General features: G+C 34.3%; 1 protein-coding gene across 1 annotated transcript; it reads right to left on the bottom strand.

Annotated features, from left to right (window-relative positions):
* On the bottom strand, window positions 740-3,136 carry LOC109711161 (cyclin-D3-1-like). The gene is made up of 6 exons (XM_020234083.1): window positions 2,492-3,136; window positions 1,929-2,015; window positions 1,714-1,812; window positions 1,423-1,624; window positions 1,230-1,351; window positions 740-1,148 (listed from the first exon to the last, which is right to left on the bottom strand). Exons 1-6 carry the CDS (start codon window positions 2,795-2,797, stop codon window positions 927-929), a joined length of 1,038 nt encoding a protein of 345 aa, XP_020089672.1. The 5' UTR covers window positions 2,798-3,136; the 3' UTR covers window positions 740-926.

Raw genomic sequence — 20,521 nt, 5'->3', positions numbered from 1 at the left:
TCGACATATGACAAACGAGGTTAAACAAAGGGGCCAATGAAAAGAAAACCGACTCAGAAGGACTAATTCCTCGCATACTTTTCTAAACACTAAGTAAACTAATAAACTGAAACTTCCCAGGAGGGCCCCTTAATACCAATCAAATAAATATTTCGATTCCCAACATTTCTTTTATAACATATGGAAGCAAATTCCGGAGTTGAAGCAGAGAAACAGTCAAACAATTGGATGGTAGGGCACAAGATATACAAGCAAAGGAAAAGAAAATTCGTTAATAATGTCGATAATTAATACCTTTGCGAAGGAAAACCCAACTCTCTCTTTTCTTTTGTGTCCATTTTTTTTTTCTGGGTTTGGATGGCCATCTTTGATCCTTTAAGGCACCACCTTTCCCTAGTGCTTTTACAAGAAAAGGAAATACACACAACTAAAGCAGCACACTTTGTCATGCCCTACCCTCTTTCTTCGATTCTTCGTGTCTTTCTAGCTCATCTCTTTTCTTTCTCCTTCACTTGTCTCAGAATTCAATTTCTCGCAGCTGCTTTAAGCATATCAAAAGCATGAGTAGTTTGATTGCACGCTTTAATTTATTCCTCTTTTTTTTTTTTTTTTTTTTTTTTTTTTTTTNTATGAAAAAAAATAAATTTATTGTTAGTGTTTAATTTTTTTAAAATTTATAAAATTTTAAAAGAGTTTTAAAAAAGTTGGTCATAATTTTATAAATTACCCTATTCTTTTATTATCTATTTATGTTTTTTTTTTTTTTTTTTTTTTTTTTTGCTTTTTTGGGTTTTGGTTCAAAGTTTTTTTTGTTTCGTTTTATTAGTAAATTCATAACCACACCAAAGCTCCCGCTAAACCAAACCAAAATGAATTAGTCGGAAAGTACCAAAAACTACCAAGCAGTTCCATCATGAAACACTAAATTATCGGCTAATTTTCCTCCTTTTACTAGTTGGTGAGCTCTCATAAGACGTCTCTTGCGACCCGACACTTGAATCCTCACTGCTATAGCTCAGCCATGCAGCATCCAACACCCCAATTGGGCTTTGCGGCACATAGAGGACTGCTGGGCTACCAGTTTTCGGTAAATTAACGCCCATCATTACCATGTCTTGAATCAGTTCACAACACCTTAGCACTCTCTCCTGTAGCATGAATCGTCGGCAAATCAGAATTACAAGTTCACATTGAAAATAAACCACCGTCATGAATGCAACTACTCATACCTTGTCAAGATGTTCGCAACTAGCGACAACCTTCTCGACTTCAGCAGATTGGCATTCTCCCAGCACTGTGAGAGCGACAGCCGCGGCCTTTTCCGAAGGTTTGAAAGATAAGAAATCAGTCCCTGCAATTCAACACTTCTGAATTTTAGCCATAAGAGACGCATAGACTACGATTGCAAATTACGACATCAACCTCCTAGTGTGCTCAAGACGAGTTCCACGGAATGCGAGACCGACATCTTCGACGGTGCGTTGCCGCCGTTGAATTCGTGAAGGAAGTAGTCTATAAAAGAGAAAGGAGTCACAGCTTGCATCCTCCACTTGAGGGTGCTCAGCACAAGAAGCTCCATTCTTTGTATAGTCCTAGCTTCAAACACATGCTTCGCCTCGCCCACCTATTGAAGAAAATTCAAAGAAACTTAAGTAAATGATTTCGAAATTTCGGGAGCTAATCGGAGAAATCCGTCGACGTAGCGTCCTCGACCTGTAAGTCTAAAGATAGGGGGACTTCAGTTTCCTCCATCTTTGCAGCTAAGGATAGGCATGCGACGGATAACAGTTGGGTCATCCAAGCCTTGCCTTTCTACAATCAGAACAAGCTGATATAAGTATACTGGGTCTTCTATTCAACTAAAAACATGAAATTGTTACTGCGAACACAAACATTGTATTAATGCATTTATAAGTTAATGTTCTTACAGGAAGCTCATAGGCAGAAAGGAATCTGTCCAGGTAATTTACAGATAAATAGAGAGTCAGAGGCCCAAAGCTGTAATGTGAACAAACCTGTTGAAAAGATCACAAAATGTATCATTGGTAGTAAGGGGAATGTGAGAACAAAAACAAAAATGAGTATCTAGAACAACAAAAGGTAGTATCTGTACAAGTAACAGTAACCATGACGAACAAATTTTTTTTTTTTAAGAACAATAGGAAAATGTATTGGAAACAAACAAGAAATATACTTCATCTGTATGGGGATTCACAAACAGTTCATCAAACTAGTGAATGCATGCAAACGAAATAGTATTTGACAATCGTAAATCGTACTCCAAAACAGAGTATGAGAACAAAGATCGCCCAAAAATACCGTATTAGAAAGATTGGGACCCAAAAAAAAAAAAAAGGAAAAATCATGTTTCGCGGAAATGAACATAGTAAAGCTTAATCGATTGCCAACAAAAACGCAAAATACAAAAGACCCACCAAGAAATCGAGAAAAAAAGAGCAAAAAAAAAAAAAAAAAGAAGCAAAGAACCCACCTTCCAAATCCAATCAATGGCGTCTCGTCTTACAGAGGGGTCCAATGCCCCACTGAGAATCCGACCCACATAGTCCCCACGGGGCATGTGCTCGGACTCCCTCTCAACAAGGAGACCCACGCATTCATCGGATTGTAGGGGGAAATCCATGAGGAAACCCCCATAAAAATCGCTCCTTTCCCGAAGAACCCAACTATGGCCATAGCCACGGGCGTTCTCCACCTCCTCATCGTCAAAACCCAAGATGCTTTTGTTGTCCTCCGCGCACAGAAGGATAGATGCGGCAGAGTCAAAGATTGAGGCCATTGTTCCCTTCAAAGCTTAGGGTTTTAGAGAGAAAGGCACAGTTTTTCTATATTTTTTTCCCCCTCCTCCTCACCTCCTCCTTTTCCCTCTCAAATTGGACTCCTCCTCATAATAGAGAGAAAGTGAGGAATAATGGAGGGGAACCCTTCTTTGTTATTGGGTTGAGGTGGAGAGAGGAGGAGGAAGAGGTAGGGGGAGAGGAACACCAGGGGCACAGTGGGCACTCTAGCATATAATACTACAGAGAAAAGAGGGGTTTTGTAGAGAAAAGAGAGAGAGAGAGAGAGAGAGAGAGAGAGAGCGAAATGGCGAGCAAAAATGGAGACAACTGGAGGAAGTAAAGGAAAAAGAAATAATAAAATAAAAAATTGGATTGAGAAGTACCATGAATATATATATATATATATATATATATATATATACAAAATTTCAAAATTATACATAATTTTATTATAACTAACTAATTTTTTAAAATTTTTAATTTATTTAATTTAAATAATTTGATAGTTTTTCAAAGATATAATTTAAACTAACTGTTTACTTCATAAACTTATATTTATGTAAATTACATAAAATGTATTAACGAAAACTATAAAAATAAAATATGCACTAAAATTTTGACACTAAACAGTTAGTAGTTGGATCATATTAGATAAATTATAAAATAAAGATAGTAAATTTAAAATTTTTAAAAATTAAATATTCAAATTTAAATAGATAATAGTTAAAACAAATTTATTTTTTTTATACAAAATAATAATAATAATAATAAAAGGAGGGAGTGAAATAACAAATTGGGTGGTTTTGTTTTTCTTTTTCATGTGCCTTTTTCAATTTGTGGAGCTTTTATGGTGTACAACTGTATTAATGTACCACTGGAGTTTTTTTCACTAAAAAGTGATATTAATTTCAAGTGTGATTGAAACAATGATGGAATGATAATTGTAATGGTGGAGTGTTCAGTTTAGGGGTTGATTTAACTTTTTTATTGTTGTACTACAAAGACATGAGCAGGAGAAATAGTGGGCTTTTATCATACAAACATCCCACAAAAGTAGAACTGGGAAATTGCTTAGCTCCCTCTTACTGCTGATTTAGTCAGATATTCTGCATAGAACAATCATTTTTTCATTAAGATTTTTCCAGCGACTTACCGCATTTATTGCTGAAAATGAATTGAAACAAAATTTTAAAAAAATATTCTTTTATTACACTTGTCTTTGGTCGTACATAATGCGCTTCTGCGATCCCAAACGAGTTAATAAAATTTGACTTGTTTTATTTGATAACTAGTTATCCGTAAAAGAATTTGTTGCATCGATATTTCGCATTAATACTCATTATCTCTTCATACATTGAGCTTCTTTATTTGAAATTAATTCACCATGAGTATATATTTTTAATTGAAAAATATCCGCAGATGTCCACATTGCACTAATATTGTAAAAATCTCACTAATGATATACCATCAATAATCATACAAATATGGAAATTTCAAATGCGTCTCTACATGCTTTTTGGAAAAAAAAAAAAAAAAAGAAAAAGGAAAAATCACCATAATTTTTTTTTTCAATCTTTGTTAATCTTAATCCTAATTTTGAGGCACAAGGGCAATATCGTAATTTCGGCGAATTAGAGGCAACAGGGAGGGACTAGTGTAATAACGCAACGTAACGTAACACAGCGGTCAAAGAAGTTAGTGGAGAGAGGAGAGAAAAAGGAGCGTTCCTTTTGCGAGGTCCTTTAAAAGAAAGGGTGGGGGCATTTTGGTAAAATCACAGTGCGGGGTCCGACCAATGGGAGAAGGGGAGGGTGGTTTCTTTTCGCCCTTTGTGGGGACGCGTGCGCGCGGCTTTTCTCGGCAGTACGACCCCAACGCTACCGTTTCACTACGAACTACTACCCAAAAATTACCCCCGGATTTTGGCCCTTCCCCACGCCCCACGCCCTTTTTGGGAATATTAATTTAACCCATCCTCTTTTTCTTTTTCTTTTTCTTTTTCAGTAAATTTTAAGGCTAAATTACACTATGCCCCATGTCAAAACTCATTTTTTTATTTTTGGGAAAACTTCAAAAACCCCCCCTGTGGTTTCGTGCATTCTCACTTTGCTACCCTGTGGTTTAAAACGTATCAATTTGCCCCCCTGTGGTTTCGTTTTTATCTTTTTGTTATCAATTTTATTATTTTTTTTTTTTAAAATCAATGACAAAGTTAAAATTAAAGGATACTAAAGTGACTATTTGATAAATATAGATGGTTATCTGAAGTTTTTTGTATATAATTTAACGAAATATTAACGAAAAAGCTTCCGAAAAGATAAAAATGAAACCACAGGGGGGTAAATTGATACGTTTTAAACCACAGGGTAGCAAAGTGAGAATGCACGAAACCACAGGGGGGGTTTTTGAAGTTTTCCCTTTATTTTTTGTCTCCAACTTTTAAAAATTTATATTTTATCCTCTCAAAAATTAAAAAATATTCACAGAGAGTACGGTGTTAATTATGATAAAAAAAAAAAACCAAAATGCTCCCATCTTCTTCGTTTCTTCCCAGCCCTTCTTCATCTGCAGCACTTTATTGTCCCTTCTCTGCACCTCTGTTGACTCCAACTCCGATTACGCTTGGTCCACGTGCTTCCCCTCCTCTTTCTGCAACTTCGTAGTCTTTTCATTCGGTGGCGGTGGGGAGCGAGGTTGGGGTAGACGCAGACTGAAAGGTAGACGACGGCGAGGTGGCGAAGGAGAGCCGGGAACTTGAACTTGCCATGAAAGAAGGCGAGAAGTGAGAAGGTGCCGCCAAGGACCTTGGAGAGAAAGGAGGAGGCAACTGCATGGAGAGGTAGAAGGGTATTTTGGATGTAAAAAATATATAATAATAGAAGATGGATAGAACCCTAACGACGAGAGCCAAAGTAAACATTTTTCAATTTTTGAAAGGACAAAATGTAGGTTTTTAAAAGTCGGGAAGGTAAAGTGAAAAAGAGGGTTTTGATCCAGAGATTTTTTGTAATTTAGCAAAATTTTAAATATCACTCCTGTAGTTTTGTATTTTCTCAGTTTAGTATTCTGTAATTTAAAATATATTACTTTAGTATACTATGATTTTATTTTTTTCTTTTATGACCGCTAAATCACGTACAAAAAACTTTAGATACTCCATGTATGGTTTATTGAATATTTACTTGTGGTTTAACGAATTTATACTTTAGTATCCTGTGGTTTTAATTTTGTCATTGGTTTAATGAAAAAATTAATAGAGGAGATAACAAAAAATAAAAAAAAGAAACCACAAGATACTAAAGTGATGCATTTTAAATTACAGGGTACTAAAAGAAGTAAGTACGAAATTACAATGGTGATATTTAAAATTTTTTCTTTTTTTTTTTATCTTTTCCGCCATTAAAAATAAAAAAGAAAAGTTTGTGCTCTATAATTAAGTTCGAAAAATTACACTTTCCGGTCCTCAAATTATAGAATAATATAATTTTTTACTGTAATTTTTTAAATTATTGTAATTAAATTTTGCAATTTAACTATTTTGACTAAATATATTAATAAACTATTAATATAAAAATAATACGCTAAGATATTATATTATTTTTATATTAAATAATTTAAAAATATTTAGTGAAATAAATTAGTTTATGAGACTAGATTGTAATAAATTAGAAAGTTTGACTCTAAAATTATAGCAAACCAAAAGTTTGAGGGCTGAAATGCTACGTAACCATAGTTTGAGGACTAAATCTGTAATTTACTCAATTAGTTTTTGTTTTACTCGATTGTTTTCCAGCCTGTAATTAGTGGTCGTCCTCTTATTTCCCGAGGGACGGGCGTAATTTGTGTGTCACGTCAGCGAAGAGATTTTAGAGTAGTGGACCTTGTCTACCGCGTCAGTATAAACCGGACCAATCACAAACGCACAATGCCATGTGGACATACTTGTTACTATACTGATCTGCTCATGAATTGAAGAGCGCATATTGAAGGAAAACGAAATACACCTCATCATGTAAGGATTTAATTTCTTTAATATTTTTAGTAATAAAAAATAATAAAATAAATGAGTTTATCTAAAACTTTTTTGAAATTTTAGCTACCGTTTGATTCGGGATTAAGTAAAAATTTGTTATTCTAGGAATAGAGTTAAGTTCAGGATTAAGGTGGGGTTAAAGTAATTTTGTGTTTGGTTAAGAATTGGGTTTAGTCCAGATATAGATAAAATAGTATTTGATTAGAGTAGGTGAGATAAGAAAGATAGTGGTTAAAATAATATTTTGTTTGATTGGAGTAGTGAGGTAGGGCGGGGTTAGTTAGGATTAGCTAACCCCACCCCAAATAAGCTATTCCAGAATAGCCTATTTGGGGTGAGGTTAGCTAACCCCACCTCTCAAATTGGGTGTTTAAAAAAAATTTTGGCGTTAAGAAGTTATTCCACCTGTTAACTCCGAATCAAACGGGTGCCTAGGGTGTCAAATTTACCCTATATAATAAATATACATATAATATTACTTAAAAAAGAAAAAATTAAAAGAAATAGTCGTACAATTTTGTTCGGAGTCCTTAGACTCAGAATCTATAACAATAGTCCCCACAAATTCTATATAATTATTTTACTTTCGAGAATTGGAATTCTAATGATTTGACCTTTTTTATCAAACTATAATACAAGTAATATTGAACTAATAAGGGTACTTATCCTAACTCCTGAGTAGCATCTGCTACCCATGTTAAAAGTTTGACTAGCTAGAGAGTTTTTAATAAATCAGATGTAACAAATCTGCGAGAGTTATATTAAAACCATTATGAGTTTTTAATAATACGAATGCAAATTATGAATAGCGAGATTCATTAGTCTAAAACCTCCTGTTTGAATGCCAATTATTTTTCTTAATTGCTCTTTCACGTGAACGCGAACTTTGCTTCTTAATTATCTCCGTTTCATTAATATCGTCTGCGTAATATGTTTCTTATTTGCTCAGCCAACCATGGTGAGGTTCTTGTCTACAGGTACATCATAAACAATTGATTTCCGTTCGTATTAGTACACTAATTAATTAGTATCATGAGAACAATTTAGATAATTAACTCGGGATTAATAATGCATACTAATTTATCATCATTGTAGTCGATAAGTCATAATTAAATTGCTTATGTACTACCTTGCAATCTTTTTAATGAGCTTTAACTTTGACTGTGTACTGGGCTGCGCAGGTGAGAACACAGTATTCGGTGTAATTGCTCAACCACAATTTTTTCCCCTCTGAGATGCTCAGTGTACAAACAACAGGATTCTGGTGCTCCTTTGCAATTACTTGTCATGTACTTTTTGGCCAAATGGCAAACTAAGTGTTATTATTGGTATCTGTAATTTTAAGTTTGAAATTTAGTTATTTTATTTTATTAGTTAACTTTATTTTTAAAAAAATAAATAAAATGGTAGCATATGGAGTACTAATATTAATAGAAGAAGGTTTTATTTGAAGTTGCTGCTCCCAACTTGGTAGGGAAAGTATTGAAAGCATTGTACGTATTCAACTAGCTAGTTCGCCGTGCTGCGCGTAAATTGTCGCACAAATGTTTACGAAAGTTTTCAATTATTTCAATCAATTACCATCCGTCGACATTTTCTAGTGAGATCTCCGGTGGCTTTAAATATGCAACTCCCCTATAACATTTTTTCTAGTGTCGCTCTCCCAAACATTAGATTGGTGATGAAAAATTTCCTTTGGCGTGAAACTAGACTCAATTCAATCTTTTGCTTCAGTAGTCATCCAAGACTCGACCTAGATTTTTTATTTCTCAAACATCTGATCGATCGACTACTCATTGGTTCACGGATTAAAAAAGGCAAGTTACCAAACATATGTACAACTGGGGGATACACTAAATCTATCTCTTCGCATAAAATGCATGCTTAGAACGTAGTATTATAGTATAATTGAGCATGGACCACCCGCACAGTTTCTGTGGTTGCATTCAATGCCTTACTTAGCTTACTTGCCAGGTCCAGCACAGATTATTGCATCAGTTTGGACTCACTAACTGCGACCCAAACCCTGCTGTACAGTGCAAGTTGGCTTTGCCAAAACGAATCTCATGTACGTTACTTGGACATATGTATACTTATGGATCACAATATACTAATTTATAAGTTATATTTTCCTCCACAATTGAATCTACTATTTACCCCACACTTTATGTATTTGATACCATTACTTACATTGGAGATTTGTTGGAGGGATATTGGAAGGATATATAATTAATTTCGAATAGTCAACTAACGTTACTCAAAGGAGATAAATAAACATGTACTATTTATAACAAATGAAGGTCAAAATATATGCAAGCATGAAAACATCAACTTTATGGCATTTTCGCAAAGAAAACCACCTGTATCGATCCAATGTTTGGTAACTTTTCTTCTTCTTTTTTTTTGAGATTCAGTAGCTTGATTCGTGCAGTTCTATCCGGAATCTCCCACCTGAAATTCAAACTCATAACCTCAAGTGCCTTACCATTGGAAAACCAATATTGTTTTGATATCTTGCAATTACATATTTTGTTTGTAGCTCTTCGAATCAAAATCAAGCTCCTTTTACGTATCATGCCCTTTGTCCTCCACCATCCTTCGCTACTATTATTAAATCGGAAGCTAATGAGTATGAAGTCTAAATTGAATAGAAACGTTACTTTCCAAACTACTGCAATTTAAATATGAGAATGAAGTCGATACATGGATCAAACCTGATAAATATTTTTGCAAATTTGAGTAGAATCAACTTGAAGCTATCGAAAAAATTTCATTATGCCATTTAAACTTAGTTTGATTTTATGATTCACACATAGAAGCAGTAATATTGAATATCTTTCCCATAAGTTCCACGCGAAACATCATGGAAACTGCATGGGTCCTCTCATCTGCATGCTCTCGTTATCATTTTAAGTTCACACATACTGCTTTGTGTATGCATGTATGAACTCCCTTTTTCGTTACAGTTCTCCTCTTTTACCACTCGTCTCTTTTTGTGACCCAAAAATTCCCATTGGGTGGGGGAAAGGCTCAAACCAAGTAACGCAAAAAAGCTTCGGCACGTGCCCACAGATTCCCATGAATTAATTGTTATAATCTCTCTCTCTCTCTCTCTCTCTCTCTCTCTCTCTCTCTCTCTCTCTCTCTCTCTCTATCTCTATCTCTCTCTCTCTCTGAGCCTTATCTCTTTCCTCCGCCTCTCGTGGCTTTTGTGACCAGAGATGTTGAGCACGAGTGAGACCTCACAATGGCAATGGCACCTTACGTGTATATTTACACTTTTTTCTTTTTCTTTTTTTTTTTCTTTTTTGTTGTGGTGAAGGGTCTGGGACTGTGGGGAAGTGCTCTGCATCTGTTTGAGATTCGAGCTGATCTCGAAAGAATCGCTGGACCATTCTGTTGCCTCTTTTATTACTGATGTGTTAAGTACTGGTTCTTGAATGTTGTTTTAGGTTAATATATTTAACCTGTATTGATCAGCTAGAATACGTGCTTCTAAAGATTAGGTTACATGCTAAACTCATTGATCCGTGGATCACTACTATAGTTTACTATTAATTTGATGGTGATTATATTATGAATGCAAACATCCAAAAGTTCAAAGTAGCAGCTTTTAGAAGCATCTGAGTCGGACTCTAATTTGAAACTGTGAGAAGATTGCATGATGTTTCACAATAAAATGCTCAATGCATGTGCGGGTTAATATATCTTTTTTGTAGAAGAAATATATTCATGTGTATTTTTATCCTAACTTCATTTTGCAATACAGAAATATTCTTAATACTGAACAAGTTCTTAATCAGATTACTAAGGTAATCTAATGTCATCGAATTGTATGTACAACGAGTTAGTTCAAAAGTACATAAAACATGACTTTTTTTTTTTCTTTTTAGTCAAATGAAAATCACATTTTAACCGAATTAATGTAATATGCAAGACAAGTTAACCATAACAAAATAATCTTCTACCACACTTTTTAGCTACCCGCAGACTTTGAATAACTTGGAATTCATTTTATTTGCAACCAATTTAGCGTAATTTTGAAGAAATTTTGGAGAAGAAATTTTGGAGAAATCCAACTATATACCATATTATTTCAAAGTCCAGAACTTGATGTAATGCAGCTGTTCTACTGATTTCGAAGTTTTAATACTGGTTGCTTTTCTTTGATGTTATTTAAGTGGCAAATGCCCAAAAATCAAAACCAAAATCACAAGAGGGCCAAGTACTATCACTGAATTATGTGATGTGATAATAAAGCGAAATTGAGGTGAAGTATAAGTATAGATCGATATTGCGTAACATAATCTCAAACCAAAGTCCAAACTCCTCCAACCCAGCTAAATGCTTATTTCTCTTACCTTATATTTTATTTCCATATACTTTCGTATCTTCATTCAAGTCAAGAAGAATGTTAATAATATGCATAGAACAAAATTATATTATTAATAACAAAACTGTTAGATGTGACTCGAAATCTACTATCGATTCAGGTTCGGATTTACGACTCGCCGACAGCTTCGCGGTGCGACCAATTTGGAAAAGAAAATTATGGAGAAAAAATGAATGCCTATGGTGGGTAGCGGAGGGTTCGGGCCAGGCCCGAGCCCGTAGACCCGTTATGAGTTTTTCTTTTCATTTATCGTTTATATCCTAGAGGCGTGTGATCATGGTTGGTTGTAACCTGAAGAACATTGTATTCCCATTTCGTTCCATAGTGAAGTCTTCTCCTTCCTCGCCCGTGGTTTTTCCCTGGAAAAGGGTTTTTCACGTAAATCTGTGTTCTTTATTTTCTGCTTGTGGTTTGATTATTTTTTGTGTTCGTTATTTTGTTTCCGTTTGTGCGTTTGTCGTAACAAAAACTATATTATTGATGTTTCTTGAGACAACAAATTTAACACTAGTTTCTAAGCGATCTAACACAACCTTTCTTTTTTATCCAGATTTGACTCATTAAATATACAATTTTAAACAGGCATGCAACAGAACAAGATTGCTTCACAAAGGCTTAGCTAGCACTCGTTATTTATACAATTTACGAACTATTATGATTTTTTTTTCCCTCAAATGAAATGTTGAATTTAAATATTAAAAACATCATTTCCTGATGTTTGAGCATTTAAAATTAAAAATAGTTGTTTCACCGGTCTATCCTGAACCTACTAAAAAGTCTTAACCTCAAACATGAAAGTAATTTAAGCTTTTAGAAAAAAAAAAGATTATTTCACATTAATTTTACATAAGTAATGTTTAAAGTTTTCAATACTAGTTGGAGAGAAAATTAATACACACATTGCAAATTTTTCAACACCCGTTCAGTAAATTGTCTAGTAGTTGTTTGGAATCAGAAAGTAAGAATGCAAGGAATTCATGAGTTTTGCAAAGTCAACTTCGCCCTCAAGTCCACCGACGTCAAAAGGCAGAAGTCCATAACACTACAAGTGAGAGTTCAGATGATCTCGCAATTTCAATATCGAAATAAACCCCGACCTGTTTGATTTTCTCGAACATACGAGCTCGCTCTTCGAAATCTATTATGAAAACAAACAGATCCTAAATCTATGTGGAAGCATATAGACCACTTGACCCACCATCACTTGTTCTAGTACTTTGGACACCAAATCCTAGGCCCCATCGTGACATGAATTTACCTTAACAAGCAAAGTGTTGGATCTTGGATGTATCTAATTTTTCGAAGCAAAGATCTGAGAAATTTTAGATCCATCACAATTAATTTCAAATATAAAGTACTTGGTTTGCATGCGAATTAACGGTTGACTTAAACAGATTGTATTGTTCTTCGTGCTTGAGAATAAATTAGACTCAATTAATCAACACGTTGTTTTCGTCAAACATCTAATCTCTTTACAGTGGGGGGTTAATTTGTAGATACATAATTAACACCTTTTTCTTTTTTTTCACTCTTACCCCTTAAACTATTCCTAAAAATATTACTATTGTATACATTAACTCAAGAGGCCCCAAATGTAAACTCTTCGTTTTTGTCAATGCATACCAGCCGTAAGATTCTCCGATCTTTTAAAAAAATTTAAGAAAACAATCAATTGTGCCGACAAAGTTATTAAGATAACTAAAACTTTTAAAATACACTTTATTTTATTTTTTAGGATTAATAGCATACAACTCCCTGGTAACATATAAATAGTAAATATATCCTTATAAAGTTCGACTCTTTATATTTATCCTTGCAAAAATTCTAATATTTTCAATTATATTCCTGTTGTTAGGATCCGTTAGAAAAATATAGTCCATCATAAGTAAAATACTTAATCCTAGTTATTAAATGATGTAAATTGACCTTTTTGCCCCTCTTATATTATTTATAATAGTAAAATAAAAAGAAAGAAGGTAATTGTTGAAAATTTTTTAAAGGACATTTCTGTAAACTTCTAATAGTTTGAAATTTTTGAAAAAATATATTTATGATGGCAAAAAATATTATTTTATTTATCTTTTATTAAAAAAATAAACGGTGCTCTAATAGTAATATATCAGAGAGGCAAATATTAATATCACTGAATTATTGTCAAGATATATTTACTATTCGACATGTTTATAGAGAATTGTATGAAATTAACCTTTTTTTATTTAAGCATGAAATTGAAACCTTGGAGAGACGGTCAAATCAAAATCTAAATTGTCGGAACTGATCTGTAACATTTTCTATTAAAAGATTTAAAAATTAAAATGAAAAGGTTGGACATAGACGGGGGACAAACAATTCCACTAACATATTTCGAGCGTATGTATTAGCATATAGTTTTATGTCTTTATATATATAAAGCTCTCCAAAAGTGCGTCTTTGTGTGCACTCATGGTCAAAATGTGAAATAGCTAAATATATATACTATTCAAATGTAACCTAGCTACAAAATAACTTACTTCTTACTTTTTCTCTTGTGACAAATTAATCAGATCGAGACAGAGTTAATTAGGAGGGTAATCGAGAGAGTTGCTCAGTTTAAAATCAGCGCTTATATATGTTTCACATTTCAATTAAATCATAAATAAACACAGCTGCACGTAAATCTAATAGAGTATATATGCGTAGTACACCCAATGTTCAATCGCGTTGTACTGCAAAATTTGAATCGGGTGCATTCCGATGCGCATCAAACATCTTTTTTAACTATAAATTAGTGTAATTAAGTATGGGGATTAGAAGAAAAGCGTAGAATCGATGCACCGTGGCCCGTGGGGGCACGATCGGTCGGCGAGAATCGCGGCGACACCGAAGCTGCGGCAAATGTTTCTGGTTGCATGTTCACGGTCATCCGTGGCTTAGAGGTAGGGATGCAAATGGATCCGGGTTGGTGGAGCTCCCGCCCCGATCCGCTTCGACGGGGCAGTAAATGGGATAAAATAAACGGATTCGGGGCGAGAAACGGAATAAATTTTACGATACGGATTCAGGGTAGGAAACGGGAGAAATTTTGACCCGCTCTGAATCCGTCCCGTCATGATCCGTCCTGAATCCGTCCCGAAAATTATTTATATTTTAAAAAAATATTCCTAAAGAATAATATATTTACAAAAAAGTTCGAAACACAAGTAAATAAGTACTCTTATTTTTAATGTATTTGAAACTTTTAAATTATGATTTATATTTTTGATTTTTATAATTGATATTGTTGAATTATATATATAATATTATTAAAAATTATTATTTTATATTTTACAAAATATTAACAATATTATAATTTTATAAAAAATATTAGTTGGCGGGGCAGATTCGGGGCGCCGGCAAGAGACGGGTTACGAGACGGGACGGATTATGGGATGTATTTTTTAACCCGTCACTGATTCAGGGCGGAAGGCGGGACGGAGTTTTGCTAGTCGGGATGGGAGGCGGGATGGAGCTCCCGCCCCAGATCCGCCTCATTTGCATCCCTACTTAGAGGGGACAGATTTGCACATGTTCACATATGTACTTGGTCTACATGTGTATAGACGATCAGTTACTTTAGTTTCTGAACTTTCTCATATATTATAAATTAATTCTAAAACTACTAAAATGGGCATTTTGCAAAACAAAGAAAAATTGATTTCTTTTTTTTTTTTTTAAGAGACAGGTAGCATTGAATTCTTTTTTATGGTTACAATAGATGAAATTGCAATATAATAGAAAGTTAAAAGATTAAAGTATTTTAAATTAAAAGTTCGGCAACGTTTAGGGACTAATCATAAACTAATAATACATATATGTATAAAGTAGTTGTACATGTGGGCGCTACCTACTGTACCTAGGAGGAAAGATTTTGATTGTAAAAAAATGAATGTATAGTAAATTGCTCTGATCAAACACTTTGTTTGACCACATTTTTGTTTACTTCTATCAATGAGAGTACATTTCTGAAATATTCTTTTCTTTAAGCCAACTTAATTTTAACCTTATTACTATTTTGTAGTCATAGGTAACATTAGAAAACAAACTAAGAACCAGGTGGGCTCGTAACAAGAAATATATAATAAGTGAAGCTCTCTACCTCACACAAACACATGCATGCGCACGCCCACACACAAATTTCTCTTTATGTGAATAACAAATTAAAGCTTATAATTAACTGATCACTGATGATGTAATGAAAAGACCATGACTAAGGTTTTTTTTTTTTGTTGATAAATGCTCGGAGGTTATATATACACATACATCTCGCTTGAAATTAACGAGAATCAAAATCATGTTACTGTGCCCAGAAGAAAGGTGCCCAGAATAAAATCTATCTACATTATAGTGGCTTTACATGCAAAGTGACTCCAACATACATTGCCTAATAAAAATTAAGTCAAAATTTTCCTTAACAATTATATATATATATAGAGAGAGAAAGGATTGTGTTAGAGTACTATCGATAGTAAATGGCTCAGTTTAATTACTATCGATTTATTTTTAATGTTGAAGCTTCTAAATTGATGACCAACACCGTCGCATATGATTTAAATCATTTAAACCATTTAAAAATTAAATTTCATATTTTTTCGACATCGCTAATTAAACAATAAAAGAGTCACAAAAATTATAATTTTAACAGCAGATATGTACGTTTGATCACTTAACGATGTAGAAGAGTTCAAATCTGCTGAATTGTAATTTATTAAATTTTTTAACTATTTAGAACAAAATTTTAAATACAAAAATCGCATAATTACTTTTTAAACAATATTCATTTTCAGCCAATCATTTTATATCCACTTGGTGAACAAAAGAATCAACGGTGTCAATCGTCGATTTGAAAGTTTCACCATTGAAAATAAATCGATAGTAATCTGAGCCGTTTGCTACCGACAGTACGTAGTCCAGCAGAGCTAATATAAAATTCTTAATATGTGAGAGGCATTATTATGTAAAAAAGGAGGGGATCATTTTCCTGATGATTGAGTACAGCACTATTAAAAGGCGTTCAAAGCTGGATGCTGCGGGTCACGAGGGCGGTCAAAACGGACTCTACTGACGAGCCGAATAAAGAATCAGACCCCGTGCATGCATGGGCATCCACTCTCCTACGTGCCCACAATACACAACAAGGCAATAGTTAGGATGCAGTACATATTCAAGGACTTAACATTTCTCTTTCCCCTCCTCTTTTTCTTTCCCCTCTCTCTCTCTCTCTCTCTCTCTCTCTATATATATATATATATATATATATGTTCAATGTATTATCTCCCTTTCAAGTGAAAGATGAGTGCATGCGCCGCGACGTTGAGCCGAATTTAAAGCTTCTGCAGCAGCTCAACTTTCAAAGAAGCCGCTGGGAATTTATTCCTAGCCACATGGGTGGTAGAAAATGAATTTGTAGCGGTGGAGCGAGCAAGATACGAATCTATGCAGTGTTCGATCTATATTCATATTTTATTATGCATTAGATAGAGTAATGGATTTGCATGCTGAATGTGTACTAATATCGAAATTAGCATAGGATGTAAGGGCCTATTTGGCTGGGACTTGGTTCGGGACCATATTGCACGTGTTAGCACATATATATAGAAACTTTGATTCGGAGCTTCTGCATTAGCACGCAATATGCAGGGCTGTAGAGATCGATCGGCATCCGAGACCGAGCTTACTAATGCACAGCCAAACCATATCGGACTCTTCTAGATTTAGGGGTTGGTTTTGTCTGAATCTTGTATAAGTGTTGCTGTTAGAGCTCTAAGAGCCTCGTATTCAACATATCCAAAGAACGGCTTCTCATTGAGTCTAATTAGAAATATTGTGAGAGGTAGTCCTATATATAAGCTATAATAGGACCAAAATTTTTAATTCGGCAATCGCTTGTTGGGTGGTAGTTAGATTTAAGAGATTAAAAAGGTTAAGTGTGTTAGAACTGGAGTAATTTTTGGATGAGTGACCTCTGTGGGAAGTGGGGCGGATCGGCTAAGGCTAGTGAGATAAATCTCATATGGCAGGTGGTTATGAGTTTCTAAATCCGACTATAACATGTAGGACAGTGGTTAAGTCTAAGAAATTAAGAAGGTTAAGCGTGTTAGAATGAATGACCTCCTGGAAAGTGAGGCAGGTCAGTCAGTCAAAGTTCACTACAACAAAAACGGTCTATAGCGACACTTTTAAATGTCGGTATAGGTCAAAAAAAGTGCTGCTGGCTAAATTACCGACACTTTTAAAAAGTGTTGCTATATGTGGGGTCACTAGATATATAACGACAGTTAAAGAGTGTCGCTATAACCTAAAAAAGTGCTACTAATTTAGCAACACTTATTTAAGTATCTAGCAACCGTCGGAACTCTACCTCGTTGGTTGCGGTGACTGAGGAGGACGAGAGGGAAGGGCCCTTCGTCTAGAATTTTAGTGGATTAAGTGAGAGGAGAAGGGGAGATAGTAATCGACACTACAGCAAAAACGGTCTATAGCGACACTTTTAAATATAGGTACATGTCAAAATAGTACTGCTAACTAAAATTACCGACACTTTTAAAAAGTGTTGCTATATGTGGGGTCGCTAGGTATATAGTGACAGTTAAAGAATGTCGCTATAACCTAAAAGAGTGCTGCTAATTTACCAACACTTATTTAAGTATTTAGCAACAGTCGAAACTCTATCTCGTTGGCTGCGGTGGCGGAGGAGGACGACAGGAAAGGCTCTTCGTCTATAATTTCAGTGGATCGAGTAAAGAGAGAAGAAAAGATGGTAATTGATTTTTCTTTTTTTTTTCTTTTCTATTTGTAATCGGGCCAAATAGACTAGGTGTGTTGGGTTGAATAGAATAATCTTTTATTTTTGGTTGGATTGGGCTTTATATTTAGGTATTAGTAAATATTTTTTTAAGTTTTAGCATAAATGAGACATTTACTCAGAAGTGTCCCAAATATGTGTCCCTATAACCTAATCCTGTTGTATTGACATCAAATTAAAACAATTCTAATTTTGAGGCTATATATTTATTTTAACCTTTTTGAGACAGCTAAAACCTGTATACCTTTCATTTGCAAAGAACTCAATTGTGGAGATCAACTGTTTAAAAACGGGCTAGCTGAACCGACACTTGCGTTCGAGTTGGTCTCCTGATTTTTGCTTACAGATAGTCGTACATGAGATGGATATGGCTTTTTTTCTTTCATGCTATGGCATTACGTATGACTATAGTAACGCTTCTAGTGATTTATCCAAAATGTTGAAATTCCAGTACATAAGTACATGTCGATCGGCGCAACCAATTGGATCGGCGCAACCAATTGCATCCGAATGACTATCAATTCAAGAACTTGTTTCGGTGCAGTTGATTGCTGCTTCGAAATTTGGTATGGTGTATATATAGAATAACTTCTTTGCTATAAAGAGGCATCAGCAAAATATTTGATCTGAGTTCTAGCTATAGTATGAAGTTAAAATGAACTTTTCGACTCGACGTACGCCTTTTGTTAGTGCTTCTTCAAAAAGACCTATTCAAATAACATTTTGTTGAGGTTCGAGCTCTAGAAAGGACTAAACATGCCCATAGTACAACTTCACAGCAAGAGTCTCTGAAAAATGCCATACCTGACATACCACAATCAATCAGACATGTTCCGGCAGTGAGGTCGGCCATGAAATGCCCAAATTCCAAATTCTTCCACTTTAAAGATGGCTGTAGGCAAAATTAAAAAAAGTGGCAGAAGAAATGATTTCACATTATTGAAGAATACAAAGATCCTCCTCTAGCTATTGTCAATTGAGATTAATCAACTAAAATCGTAAGAGATCCGCATACTATACCTAAAGTAAGCTGAACAAAAATTTGAGAGACTAGATTTCAAGTAGCCGTCCCTCCGAGCAATGCTTGATTTACATTCTCTACACAGTCAATCTATCCAAATGAAAAAATTGTATAGAGACACATAACAATTGTTAGCATGCGACGAATGAAGCAACAAAGCAATCCCTTGTCTCATCTGAGTCGCTGCATTTCTTCTTCTGCTGCCGCTGCTGTACGTGTGAATTAAACTGGATTTCCTTTCTACCTTTTTCTCCATAAGTTATGCATTGTAGTCCATCTATCCTTTGGTCAAGATCAAGATTTCTAGCCTTCGAGAACTGAACGAAACTCATTCTCGCACGAGAGATCGATCAACCAGAAACTTGATAGCTAATCATTCGACTGCCGATATTAACTGATCGTTGCAAAATTATCCTTGTTCTATCAGTTGGTTAGGCGCTTCGATCTATTCCTGCATTTCTCCATTTTCGAATTTGATCGTACGTATATATATAGTACAATTTTCGCTCCATAAAGCACTATGTGTGCTCAAAACATTTTAATTTGCTCTCATGCGAAGGTCGCGCCAGTGAAAAGTATGATTCAAATATGAAAACAAATCATTGCTAGAACATAAAGGTCCTATCAATTTGATTTCATATAAATTCAAAATTACGTTGCACAGTGATTTCTCCAAACAATTAAAAGAAATCATATCAGGTTGTCGTCTTAATAAATAAGACCACAGAGGATATATATATTCCTTAGAAACGATGTGAAAAAGGTTTTACAGTAGAAAATAGAAAACTAAAACAAGTAAATAAAAATTGAAAAGATAACAATAGTTTAGTGGCGTCTTTAAAACTAAAAAATTGTATAATATACACATAACACTAAATTACAATTTAATAGAGTATAATTAAGCTTAATTATATCCACTCTATTATTAAACAAGCAATCAAACACCTTACCAACCAAGCCAAATCTCATGTCAATCGAATTAATGTAAGCCCAAAAGCACCTAATTATATAACCTGCTTTCCATGTTCAGATCTTATAATCGAAGTTAAGCATCTTCTTCTTTGCGTGGCCTCGCATTAATAGTACGAATAAAATCGGAATTAATGAATGCAGCTTTTTCTCCTTTTTCTTTTTGTTGTTGTTGAAGTTGTAGATTGTTTCTCCACTAATCGCGTACTATTATGCTATTCAGTTTTTTTTTTTACCTTTTTTTTTTTATTCCTTCCCCTCAAATTAATATAGGTCATTCTAAAATAACAACAAAAAATTAGGAGTTCACCGATTCTAACCCAAAAAATTTTGAGATCTTATCAACATTTTTTGATAATTTTATTAATTCTAATAGTTTAATAGTTTTGTGGCTAATGAAATTAAGATTAATTAACTGGTAGTAGCTAATTAAGCCACTAACTTGATAATTTAGATAACTAGAATAATTTAAATAAAACATAGAAGT

Source organism: Ananas comosus, linkage group 6, assembly GCF_001540865.1.
Source record: "Ananas comosus cultivar F153 linkage group 6, ASM154086v1, whole genome shotgun sequence".
NCBI lineage: Eukaryota > Viridiplantae > Streptophyta > Magnoliopsida > Poales > Bromeliaceae > Ananas > Ananas comosus.
This window is presented reverse-complemented; position numbering and strand designations above follow the sequence as displayed.